This window comes from Brassica napus, chromosome C5, assembly GCF_020379485.1.
Source record: "Brassica napus cultivar Da-Ae chromosome C5, Da-Ae, whole genome shotgun sequence".
NCBI lineage: Eukaryota > Viridiplantae > Streptophyta > Magnoliopsida > Brassicales > Brassicaceae > Brassica > Brassica napus.
In genome coordinates this window covers 50,129,814-50,141,896 of record NC_063448.1, presented here as the reverse complement: position 1 = coordinate 50,141,896, position 12,083 = coordinate 50,129,814, and the positions used below count along the sequence as shown (strand labels likewise).

The 12,083-nt window shown below is 39.9% G+C and overlaps 3 protein-coding genes across 3 annotated transcripts; 2 read left to right on the top strand and 1 right to left on the bottom strand.

Moving 5' to 3' along the window:
* Positions 1 to 551: 551 nt before the first annotated feature.
* On the top strand, positions 552 to 5,564 carry LOC106440617 (beta-galactosidase 1). Its single transcript, XM_013882335.3, has 18 exons — positions 552 to 931; positions 1,035 to 1,130; positions 1,240 to 1,352; positions 1,467 to 1,533; positions 1,682 to 1,774; positions 1,874 to 2,017; positions 2,315 to 2,403; positions 2,489 to 2,594; positions 2,687 to 2,774; positions 2,849 to 2,967; positions 3,066 to 3,230; positions 3,344 to 3,522; positions 3,605 to 3,714; positions 3,804 to 3,913; positions 4,025 to 4,135; positions 4,219 to 4,329; positions 4,428 to 4,970; positions 5,050 to 5,564. The coding sequence occupies exons 1-18, from the start codon at positions 767 to 769 to the stop codon at positions 5,158 to 5,160; spliced, it is 2,520 nt and encodes an 839-aa protein (XP_013737789.1). The 5' UTR covers positions 552 to 766; the 3' UTR covers positions 5,161 to 5,564.
* Positions 5,565 to 5,819: 255 nt separating this feature from the next.
* On the top strand, positions 5,820 to 8,323 carry LOC106440620 (putative pentatricopeptide repeat-containing protein At3g13770, mitochondrial). Its single transcript, XM_013882337.3, has one exon. The coding sequence runs from the start codon at positions 6,202 to 6,204 to the stop codon at positions 8,071 to 8,073; it is 1,872 nt and encodes a 623-aa protein (XP_013737791.3). The 5' UTR covers positions 5,820 to 6,201; the 3' UTR covers positions 8,074 to 8,323.
* Positions 8,068 to 11,285, bottom strand: LOC106440618 (transmembrane 9 superfamily member 7-like). The gene is made up of 7 exons (XM_013882336.3): positions 11,060 to 11,285; positions 10,299 to 10,463; positions 10,085 to 10,194; positions 9,900 to 10,008; positions 9,700 to 9,812; positions 9,456 to 9,606; positions 8,068 to 9,385 (listed from the first exon to the last, which is right to left on the bottom strand). Exons 1-7 carry the CDS (start codon positions 11,177 to 11,179, stop codon positions 8,228 to 8,230), a joined length of 1,926 nt encoding a protein of 641 aa, XP_013737790.1. The 5' UTR covers positions 11,180 to 11,285; the 3' UTR covers positions 8,068 to 8,227.
* Positions 11,286 to 12,083: the final 798 nt, after the last annotated feature.

The window sequence follows — 12,083 nt, the reverse complement described above, 5'->3', positions numbered from 1 at the left end:
TGTACAATCACTCAACGAAGAATCCCTCTCTTGCTCACAATGAATGTAACTCACAAGAGAGGGGATTAACCACATAAGCCCTTTATATATCAGAGACTAATTACACATATTAAGTTGACTAAACACGTCATAAAACATGAGCTTTAACCGCCTTAACTGAACCGGACTTCCTCCTCTTTAATCCAGCAGCTCAATTGACTAAACTAGTCTCGGTTTAAGCCCAACCAAATTGATTCTCATCACCAAAGCTCTACAGTAACATACAGAGAAAAAGTTTAATACGAAAAGTTCAAATGTTTAAACCTTTGGACCTTTAATATATTCCAAGTTTCCATCCATAAATGACCTTTTTTACATAAATAAAACATCCATGAATTATTGAAATGTAGTAATGTAATTATTTAAACCTTAGTAAAGGTGGTTTAATTAATTTAAATCAACAAATGGGATTCTGGGAAAGGCCAAAACATGGTGGGTCCCAAAAAGTCTCTCAAAGGTGGGTCCCACGAGATACCCTCTCACATTGCTTGAGTGCTTAAAAGCAGCTGCAACGCAACTCTAATTGAGCATCCGAACAAAAAAAAGAAAAACGCAAGTTTTCATCTTTTCACACTCCAAGAATCTAACTACCCCTCACAAAACTCTCTCTTTCCCCATTCTTGCAAAAGTTTAAGCTAAAGAAAAGCTTCAAGCTTTTGCTTCCACACCACAACATTCTTATCTCCTCTGCCTCAACTAAAGATATAAGCTTTTTTTTGCTTCTGCCATGAAGAATGTGGCTATAGCGGCAGCTTCTGCTCTGTTTCTTCTAGGGTTTCTCGTCTCTTCAGTTGATAGCTCTGTCTCTTACGATAGCAGAGCCATTACCATCAATGGGGAAAGAAGAATCCTTATCTCTGGATCTATTCATTACCCAAGAAGCACTCCTGAGGTCTCTTTCTTTGATTTTAGTACTTAGAGCTGTTCCAAAGTGTTGAGCTTTGGTTCTTGTTTTGTAATCTCTCAAACCCCACATTGTGTATGTCTATGTGTAGATGTGGCCAGATCTAATAAGGAAAGCTAAAGAAGGAGGCTTAGATGTGATTCAGACTTATGTTTTCTGGAATGGGCATGAGCCTTCTCCTGGCAAAGTAATTAAAAATCTCACCTTTTTTGTTTAATTGGATCTGTTTTTGTGTGTGTGAATGAAGTACTGATTCGTTGGATTCCACTTTAATGTTTTTTTGGCTTCATCTGCAGTATTATTTCGAAGGCAACTATGATTTGGTTAAGTTTGTCAAGTTGGTCCAACAATCTGGACTTTATCTTCATCTAAGGATTGGCCCTTATGTCTGTGCTGAATGGAACTTCGGGTAACTATTTATAGAGCTATATGTCTCTTAGTTTTAAAATAGAAAGTTAATAAGGATAAAAATTTCCAAGAATAATCTTTAATATGATTGTTTGTTTGTGTTTAATTTTCTCAGAGGATTTCCTGTTTGGCTTAAGTATGTTCCAGGGATTAGCTTCAGAACAGATAACGGTCCTTTCAAGGTTGGACATGTTTTTCTTTTTTCTAAGATAATCTAATCTTCATTTTGAAGTTATTAAAACTCACACTTGTTCATTGACTCTTGTTTGACTACTGAGGTTATCAGTTCATTCAGAAACATTGACACTTCTTTTTTTTTGTTTTCTGAAGGCTCAAATGCAAAGGTTTACTACAAAGATTGTTAACATGATGAAAGCTGAGAGGCTGTTTGAATCCCAAGGCGGTCCTATAATCCTCTCTCAGGTTAAAAAAAAAAAAACACTTCAAGTGAATTTTTTGTGTTTTAGCAATCCTAGTATAGAGTGAGAGTTAGACTAAGTAGAGTTTTTGTCTGTGTGGCAGATTGAAAATGAATATGGACCAATGGAATATGAGCTAGGTGCACCGGGACGGTCTTACACCAACTGGGCAGCTAAGATGGCTGTGGGGCTAGGCACTGGTGTCCCTTGGGTCATGTGCAAACAAGACGATGCTCCCGACCCCATTGTAAGACTTCTTTTGTCTTTAACTCTGTGACATTTTTCTTCATTAGCTGTATCCTGTTTGCTATTGTCTCCCTTCATTCTTTCTAATAAAATCAAATTATTAAATATTAGTATTCATTTAAGCTGCACATGCTTTGATGTTACTTCTTTTCATACTCGGTTGACTATTATTACGTTCTTCCGTCTCCAATAATGATATTCAATCATTTCAACACATGTAGATCATTACAATGATAAGTCTCTTTTCTCCTTGCGTATTTCTTAACTTGTTGAATCTATGTTTGCTCTCTCTGCCTAGATCAATGCTTGCAATGGCTTCTATTGCGATTACTTCTCTCCAAACAAGGCTTACAAACCCAAAATGTGGACTGAAGCCTGGACTGGATGGTAAAAGCAGAAACTCAAAACTGAATCTGTTCTTCTATTATTGCTTCACCGTGATCTCAGTCTGTTTTCTCTGATGTTTCTACAGGTTTACAAAGTTTGGAGGCCCAGTTCCTTATCGTCCAGCTGAAGATATGGCCTTTTCCGTTGCAAGGTTTATCCAAAAGGGTGGCTCTTTCATCAATTACTATATGGTAAGGCTAAAGTTGCAGCTTTTGTTTATTTACCATCTTCACAAAGTAAATCATATCCCTCTTTAATTCTCATACACTGGTTTCTTGCTCAGTATCACGGTGGAACAAATTTTGGTCGTACAGCTGGTGGTCCGTTTATTGCAACCAGCTATGACTATGACGCTCCTCTTGACGAATATGGTAAGCTTTGCTAAATCTCATTTTATTCTATTTACTAAAGATAGTAATTGATGTCCTCTTTATAATACAAACAGGACTTGAAAGGCAGCCTAAGTGGGGGCACTTGAAAGATTTGCATAGAGCTATCAAGCTGTGTGAGCCAGCATTAGTATCAGGAGAGCCCACGAGGATGCCCCTTGGAAACTATCAAGAGGTCCCAACTCAACGCCTTTTTAAATTTATTTCTTCGTTAATATTTTTTTTTGCTTTGATCAACTTGTTAAAAACTTTTGTACATTTGCAAATGTGCAGGCTCATGTGTACAAATCGAAATCTGGGGCTTGTTCTGCATTCTTATCAAACTACAATCCAAGATCTTACGCCAAAGTTTCTTTTGGGAGCAACCACTACAATCTACCTCCGTGGTCTATTAGTATTCTCCCTGACTGCAAAAACACAGTTTACAACACAGCCAGGGTAAGAAGAATCATTATATTTTTCATCTGTATGAGTAACGGATCAAGGCTTTAAAATGCTTTGTCTTGGTTTTATGTGAGTATTGACAAAGAGTATGCTGGTTTTGGCTTTAGGTTGGTGCTCAAACTTCAAGGATGAAGATGGTTGAGGTTCCTGTTCATGGTGGATTATCTTGGCAAGCATACAATGAAGACCCATCGACTTACATTGATGAGTCCTTCACAATGGTTGGATTAGTGGAGCAGATCAACACCACACGAGACACTTCTGACTACCTGTGGTACATGACTGAGTAAGTATCCATAGACCTTTCATAATCCTCTGAATGCATTTTTGACTTCTTTACAAATTTTTTTTTTTTTTTTTGTTTACAGTGTTAAGATTGATTCCAACGAAGGGTTCTTAAGGACTGGGGACTTGCCTACTCTTACTGTTCTATCAGCTGGACATGCTATGCATGTGTTCATCAATGGCCAGTTGTCTGGTAATTGCTTTGTTTTTACTAGTTTCAAGAATCACAAAGAGTAATCGGCTGGTCACATTTTGACATGTTTTGGACCGTCTCTTATCCAGGATCTGCTTATGGTAGCTTAGACTCTCCCAAGCTAACGTTCCGAAAAGGTGTGAATCTAAGAGCTGGTTTCAACAAAATTGCGATACTAAGCATCGCTGTTGGTCTCCCGGTTAGTCCCTTGATCCCCCTAGCACCAAAACCTTTTCCTAATTGATCCATTGGCCAAACACTAAGTTAGACAAAGAGATGTTCGTAATCTTTGTGTTCTGATGCAATGCAGAATGTGGGTCCACATTTTGAGACATGGAATGCTGGAGTTCTGGGTCCAGTTAATCTAAATGGTCTTAATGGGGGACGGAGAGATCTGTCCTGGCAGAAATGGACTTACAAGGTACATAAATAAAGATATAATCCTCTGTTGCCTAGTATGTGTTTCTGTCACTCTACTGACTAGTGATTTACCTTTTTTTTCAGGTTGGTCTCAGAGGAGAGAGTCTAAGTCTTCATTCACTCGGCGGTAGCTCATCGGTTGAGTGGGCAGAAGGTGCATATGTTGCAGAAAAGCAGCCGCTTACTTGGTACAAGGTAACACATCTCGAGTTCATCTTCCGAGTAAACAAAACTGTTATGGACATCAATATTAGTTTCTGCTGGTTTAACATGTCTCCATTGGTTTGTTTCAGACGACATTCTCTGCACCAGCTGGCGACTCGCCGTTGGCTGTAGACATGGGAAGCATGGGAAAAGGTCAGATATGGATTAATGGGCAGAGCGTGGGACGTCACTGGCCTGCATATAAAGCAGTTGGTTCTTGCGGCGAGTGTTCTTACACCGGAACATTCAACGAGAACAAGTGCTTAAGAAACTGTGGAGAGGCTTCTCAGAGATGGTACCATGTCCCAAGGTCGTGGCTGAAACCAACTGGGAATCTACTGGTTGTCTTTGAGGAATGGGGAGGAGATCCGAACGGAATCTCGTTGGTGAGAAGGGAGGTGGACAGTGTTTGTGCAGATATCTATGAATGGCAATCAACGCTTGTGAATTACCAATTGCATTCTTCTGGAAAAGTCAACAAACCGCTGCATCCCAAAGTGCATTTGCAATGTGGGCCTGGACAGAAGATGACCACGGTGAAGTTTGCTAGCTTCGGTACACCTGAAGGAACTTGTGGTAGTTACCGTCAAGGAAGCTGTCACGCTCATCACTCTTATGATGCTTTCAACAGAGTAAGTTTCGTGGATCTTTCTTTCTTTGTTCTGTTTTGAGCTCTGGAACGTGCTCTGAAAGCTGTTTTGTCTCTTGCAGCTTTGTGTTGGGCAGAATTGGTGTTCTGTAACCGTAGCACCTGAGATGTTTGGTGGAGATCCATGTCCAAATGTGATGAAGAAACTAGCCGTGGAAGCGGTTTGCGCTTAAAATCAAAAATGTTAAAAGTGGTTGGTTACTTATGAGTATGTTGTGGCTATTTATTCCGGTGGAAGTTGTACAAAAGGGGACACAACACACACCGTTCAACTATTTGCAGAGTTGTGATTTATATGTAAATAAGCTTGGGATGGGTTTGGTAACACTGTAATCCAAGAAAGAAGAAGAGGCGCATTGAGACTGGGAGAATCTTAGTCCATGTGTGTAGATTCTTTTCTAGAAACTTGAAGGCAAAACTGAGATTAGACTATTCTCTGAATTTTTACTTGGAACGTCTTTGTTATTGTTGTACTTAGCTGAGACATTCTCCGCAATTATCTCATTGCTAAACTTATGTAACGTTATTTTAATCATTTCAAGTCAGATATAATATGCGAATTTGCCTTGTGGCTCCATCCCATGTGAACTACAGATTCGACAAGCATCCACTCACCCGGTCCTACGGACAACGCGCGGATGACAGCATAAAAGAGAATTGGTTCTACTCATATTACGAATGCTGCATCACTGTCCACCTTGGATGCTTATTTGGATCCTCTTACTACATGAAACCTGGTTCCTTGTTCCAGCATGTAGGTGGAAATGTGAAAGTTAAAACGCAACAGTAGTACCACTAGATTGTGTCAGGGATCTCTAGTTCAAATGATCGCTGAGACGAAATTAATATTACATACTGTGGTTTCAGGTCTCGAAAGATTACTGGTTTCGCTCGGTCCCCAACCTCCTGCTACTCAGAAAAAAAAACAGTAGTACCACTCTACTACTGTTACTGCCATGAATGTTGTTACTACAGCTGCGCCGGTTTCATCCTACTATGAATGCTACTTGTGGATTTTCAGAACCTCTTTTACAACAGCAGAGTTTGTGAACTTGGCAGTTTGATTATCTGAGTTTCACCTTAATGATTTGCTAAAAAAATTAGAAAAAAAACAAAAAACAAAAAAAGCCTTACCTATATATGTTTCGAAAAGAAAAACAGAGAAGAGACATACGTTCATTGTCTTCATTCCGACCGTATTTGTCGAGTGTTTAATGAAACTACTCCATCGCTCCTTCTCGTCGTTTCCCAGCTCTCCTCTCCAAACCTTCTTAACAATCCCTCAACTATGTTCCAACGGTCGTCTCCAAGAAGCTTTACTGGACATGGCCGTCTTAGGCCCCAACATGTTGGGGTTCCATGATTACGATGCATTGCTGAATACATGTGTGAACAAAAGGGCTCTTAGAGAAGGTCAAAGAGTCCACACCCACATGATCAAAACCAGTTATTTCCCCCCCACATACCTCCGAAATCGTTTGCTCATCTTCTACGGCAAATGCGATCGTTTGGCAGATGCACACAAAGTACTCGACGAAATGCCTGACAAGAATGTCGTTTCCTGGACCGCTATGATCTCGCGTTATTCTCAAACTGGACACTCTTCAGAGGCTCTGACTCTGTTTGCTGAGATGATGAGAGCAGATGGGAAGCCTAATCACTTCACTTTCGCCTCTGTTCTCACCTCTTGTTCTGGATTATCCGTGGGTAAGCAAGTCCATGGACTGATAATTAAATGGAGTTACGATTCTCATATTTATGTGGGAAGCTCTCTTCTTGACATGTACGCCAAAGCTGGTAGAATCGAAGAAGCTCGCGAGGTTTTTGAGTGTTTACCTGAGAGAGATGTTGTCTCATGTACAGCTATTATTACTGCCTATGCGCAGTTAGGTCTTGATGAAGAGGCTTTGCAGGTGTTCCAGAAGCTGCTGAGTCAAGGAATGAGTCCGAACTACGTGACTTACGCTAGTGTTCTTACAGCTTTATCTGGACTTGCTTTGTTAGACCACGGGAAGCAAGTTCATTGCCATGTTCTGAGACGTGAGCTTCCTTTCTACGCTGTTCTGCAGAACTCGTTGATCGATATGTACTCAAAGTGTGGGAACCTCTCTTACGCTCGGAGGCTTTTCGATAACATGCCTGAGACTGAGAGGACATCTGTTTCGTGGAACGCGATGCTTGTGGGGTATAGTAAACACGGGTTAGGAAAAGAGGTTCTTGAGCTGTTTGGATTGATGAGGGAGGGGAAGAGAGTAAAGCCTGATTCGGTTACTCTCTTAGCTGTCTTGTCTGGATGCAGCCATGGGAAAATGGAAGACACAGGGCTAAGTATATTCGATGGGATGATAGCGGGAGATTACGGGGTCAAGCCTGACACTGAGCATTACGGTTGCATCGTTGATATGCTTGGCCGTGCTGGTAGGATCGAGGAGGCATTTGAGTTCGTCAAAAGAATGCCATCGGAACCAACCGCTGGTGTCTTGGGATCTCTTTTAGGAGCTTGCAGGCTCCATGTATCAGTAGACATTGGAGAAGCTGTAGGTCGTAGGCTCATTGAGATTGAACCAGAGAACGCGGGTAACTACGTGATTCTCTCTAACTTGTACGCCTCTGCAGGAAGATGGGAAGATGTAAACAGTTTAAGAGCAATGATGCTGCGGAGCGCTGTTACAAAAGAGCCAGGTAGAAGCTGGATTCAACACGAGCAAACTTTGCATTACTTCCACGCGAATGATCGTACTCATCCGAGAAGGGAAGAGGTGTTGGCTAAACTGAAAGAGATACTGATGAAAATGAAGCAAGCTGGTTACGTTCCTGATCATAGCTGTGTGTTGTATGACGTGGATGAAGAGCAGAAGGAGAGGATGTTGCTTGGCCACAGTGAGAAACTAGCTCTGACTTTTGGTTTGATTGCTACTGGCGATGGGATTCCGATTAGAGTTTTCAAGAACCTGCGTATATGCGTTGATTGTCATAACTTTGCCAAGATCTTCTCTAAGGTTTTTGAAAGAGAAGTGTCCTTGAGAGATAAAAACAGGTTCCATCAAATTGTCGGAGGAGTATGTTCCTGTGGAGATTACTGGTGACAAAAGGCATGTAATATTAGATTCAGACAAACATCTGTAGGAATAAAAAGTTGATTTGATTCTTTTACTTTGTTACAGCTACGAACAGTACAATCATCCAAACATACAAAGACTCAAAAGTTGGCATCATTTTGCAAGATTTATCAGTTGGTATCTAGTCAATCTTCACTGAAGAGTAGATCTTTCTCACGAACCAGAAGCAAGCGTAGAAACCGATTGTGCCAGTCAGGACGAAGAAAGCGTAAGAGATGATGATCATGTACCCGAAGTAGAGCATTCCCGAGACCAGCTTTGTGATCTCCAGCTTCGTGAAGAAGTAGAAGATCGAGTAGAGGAAGAGGTAGAAAGCAGATGAACCCGCGGTTAAGTAAGCTCTCCACCACCAGTTGTAGTCCTCGCTGCAAAGCTGGAAGTAGCAGAGCACCACTGTGATCTCTGCGCAGGTGACGATCAAGATCAAGAACACTATGAAGAGGAACCCGAAGATGTAGTAGAACTGGTTCAGCCATATCGACGTCAGGATGAAGAAGAGCTCGATGAAGACTGCTCCAAACGGGAGGACGCCTCCGATAAGTATGGAGAACACCGGTTTCATGTACCATGGCTGCTCTGGCACTTGCCTTGGGATCTTGTTTGTTTTAACTGGGGCTTCGATCGCTGGCTTCTTGTAACCCAGGTAGCTACCGACAAAGACTAGTGGGACTGAGATGCCGAACCAGAGGCAGAAGAGAGCAAACATTGTACCAAAAGGTATGGCTCCAGACGACTGCTCTCCCCAAATGAGGCCATTCAGAACAAAGAAGATCGCAAAAAGGATACCGGGAAACATGAATGCAGTCTTCAATGTCATTCTCTTCCACTTGTTTCCTTTGAACATTTTGTGAAGGCGAGATGATGAGTAGCCAGCGAATATGCCCATGAAAACCCACAAGAGAACCATGGCGGTCATAAGCCCTCCTCTGTTGGATGGAGATAAGAAACCCAGCAACGCAAACATCATTGTAACAAGCGACATTCCAAAGATCTGAACACCTGTGCCAACGTAAACACACAACAACCCAGAGTTCACCGGTGGCCTGAAGACATCTCCGTGGACAAGCTTCCATCCAGTCTCTTCCTGAGCCTCATCTTGGGTTTCGAGCTGATTGTAGTTTGAGATATCCTTGTATAGAGTTCTCATCATAATCATGGCTACCATTCCAGAGAGGAACAGGACGATCATAAGTGAGTTTATGATGGAAAACCAGTGGATTTGATCATCATTCATGAGAAGGTATGTGTCCCACCGAGAAGCCCATTTGATTTCACTTTCCTGAAAATTCAAGTTCCAGAAAAGAAGTTTAGCAAAGCCAAACAGTAAAGCAAAAGCAAAAAATATTTACCTTGAATGAGACATCATATGTAAACACAATCTCTTTTCCTTGCTCAACTTCTTGAGGGGCAGTATTGCTTTGGATTAAGTTCTTTGTGTCCTTGTTGCATGTTGTTAGCTGAGGATTGCTTTCATCCCACTCCTTGTACTCATGCAAGATACTATCCAAAAGACAAAGACCCGTTAGCTTATACAAACTACCTAGACAGACATCAGGAAAATAAGTAAAAGAAGTAATAACTAGTAGGCAAGACCTCTTAGGAGTAACTTCAAATCCAACAATTCTAGCGGAATCAGACTCTAGATCTCTGTGGTACATAACTCGGAAGCTCAAGTGATTATGGATAAAATATTTCTCCTCTTTGCTCTACAAAAAGGCAAGCAACTATTAGTTTGTATGAAAGAAAGTAAGATATGAAAAGCAAGACTGCAGAAACAGAGTTTAAAGACAGACCCCTTCATAACTCCCTTTGAAGCCGACTCGGAAACCATGTTCATAAGTAGTTGACTGACTTCCATCTCTCCTTTGTCTAAGCACAGCTACCGGAAGATTATCAAGAATCCTGTAAACATCGGTTAAGGTTTACATATCTAGGAGACACAAATACAAGGACCCAAAATGCTATATTAACTACTTACATATTAGCACGGTATTCATCATCAATCTTTTCCTTGAAATTTTTGGTGGACTCAGCGTCAAGTTTAACACGGCAACCAACTTTGCAAGGCTGATCCTCCAGCATTTGAAACTGAAAATTTTCAGTTGGAGAAAAAGTAAAAATCTCATCATGAAGAGGTTAATGTATTGAAAAAAAAAACAATTAGAGACAGAAGGATGGGGTATTTTACTTACGGTATAAACTGAATTCTCAATGCGGTCTCCTCTGAGAACCTCCCCAAGATTCTCAGCATTGTTCACGATCTTACGAGGCTTACAGTAGTTCAGGTAGTAGTAATCATAAGGAAGCTGGGTCTTGGTAGAAGACAATTTGTTCACTTTCACATAAAGAGGATCACCCTGTTCCAAACCAAGAAAAATACAAATCAAGAGCTGACAAGCCAAGTTGTTGCTAATAAATTTAGAAACGGAATCTGTAAGGGCAAATCTGAAGATAATCAACATATTCATATCAAATGAAGTTAATAAACTCCTCAAATGCAGATTACCAGCATGATGAAACAAAAACCTAAACTTATGACTCTAGCAAAGAAATCTAGATGGTTCAAGGAATGGTAGATCTCATAGATAGATTCCCAAAAAGAGAAGTAAAAAAAGAGATTGAGACCATCAGTAGCACAAATGAAGGATCTTTAATGAGAAACACATAGATCTCTCTCTACATCCCATATTATCTATAAGCTTACACTCAACACGTTCAAGGACTCTTTCTCTATAACAGACAAGACGGTGTCACCTTCGACCCACTCAATAGTACCTCCTAGCTATAGCTACCAACAGAAACGGTGGCAAAAAAAAAAGACAAAAACTTTCCAGCAGATGAAGCTGAAATCACACGCTATATTAGAATATCACTCAGACCCATAAACCCTAGATCGATCTTCTCATCGAAAACGCGAGATCGGAAGAAAAAAAACAAAAAGAAAAGGTTTTACCTTCTGGAAATCACGAGGAGCGACTCCAGGGAGGTAGAAGGCGCGAGATAAGGAGAAGGAGAGGAAAGAGAGGAAGAGAGTGGCGTAGAATCGAAAGCTGCTTCCTTTCGTCTTCTTCATCTTCTTCTGTCTCTAATCTCCTCAGAGCTTGTTCAGATGGAAGTTACCGGAGCGATTAGAAAGAAGAGGAATTTTTATTTAACAAAGATGGACGAATACGATGTCGTTTTCAGCGTTTGTGATTGCTTACAAATAAGAAAAAATAAAAATTATACTTTTTTTTTTGGTTAATCAAAGCTCTAGATTTTAATTTATTTCCTCTACTTTTATGGCATGTTTAATTATTATTTTTTTGTCAACGGCATGTTTAATTAGTTATGTTGGGAAACAGAAGAAATTATTTGGGAATTTAAGAATGTAATCTTTTATGCATAAATGTAAGGGAAAAAAATCGAATATACACATTTTAAGACAAATTTGTACCAAAATTTAATGTTATTTAAAAATGTTATTGCCTTCATGTCAAAGCAAAGAGAGATGATTGGGCTGCCAACCTATGTTTGTGTAAACAATGACTTCGATCTCAAGAAATAGCTTAAGCTTTTGAATTTTTGCCATGAATCATTTGTTAAGTAAAGTTAGCTGATGATTAGGATAAGATGATCGATACGGTGAAACCACTGGAGTTCGACCGGCTATTAGAAAATTAAAATTTTGGCGGACGAAAAATGGAAACTAATAACACATTGCTTAGATGATTGTTTCCGTTAGTTTTTGGTTTTAGTTTCTGATTTTTAGATTTTGGTTTTTGGTTTTTTAATTTTTAGATTTTGGTTTTTAATTTTCAGCTTTTAGTTTTAGTTTTTGGTTTTTAGTTTTTAATTTTCGGTTTTGTTGTATTCTTAATTTTTTTTATAAAATAAATTAAAACATGGTGATGTATTTATCTTAAATAACAACCACTAAATTTTGATAAATTTTAAAATAATAAAAAATAGTAATAAAATATTTTTAAATTACCATT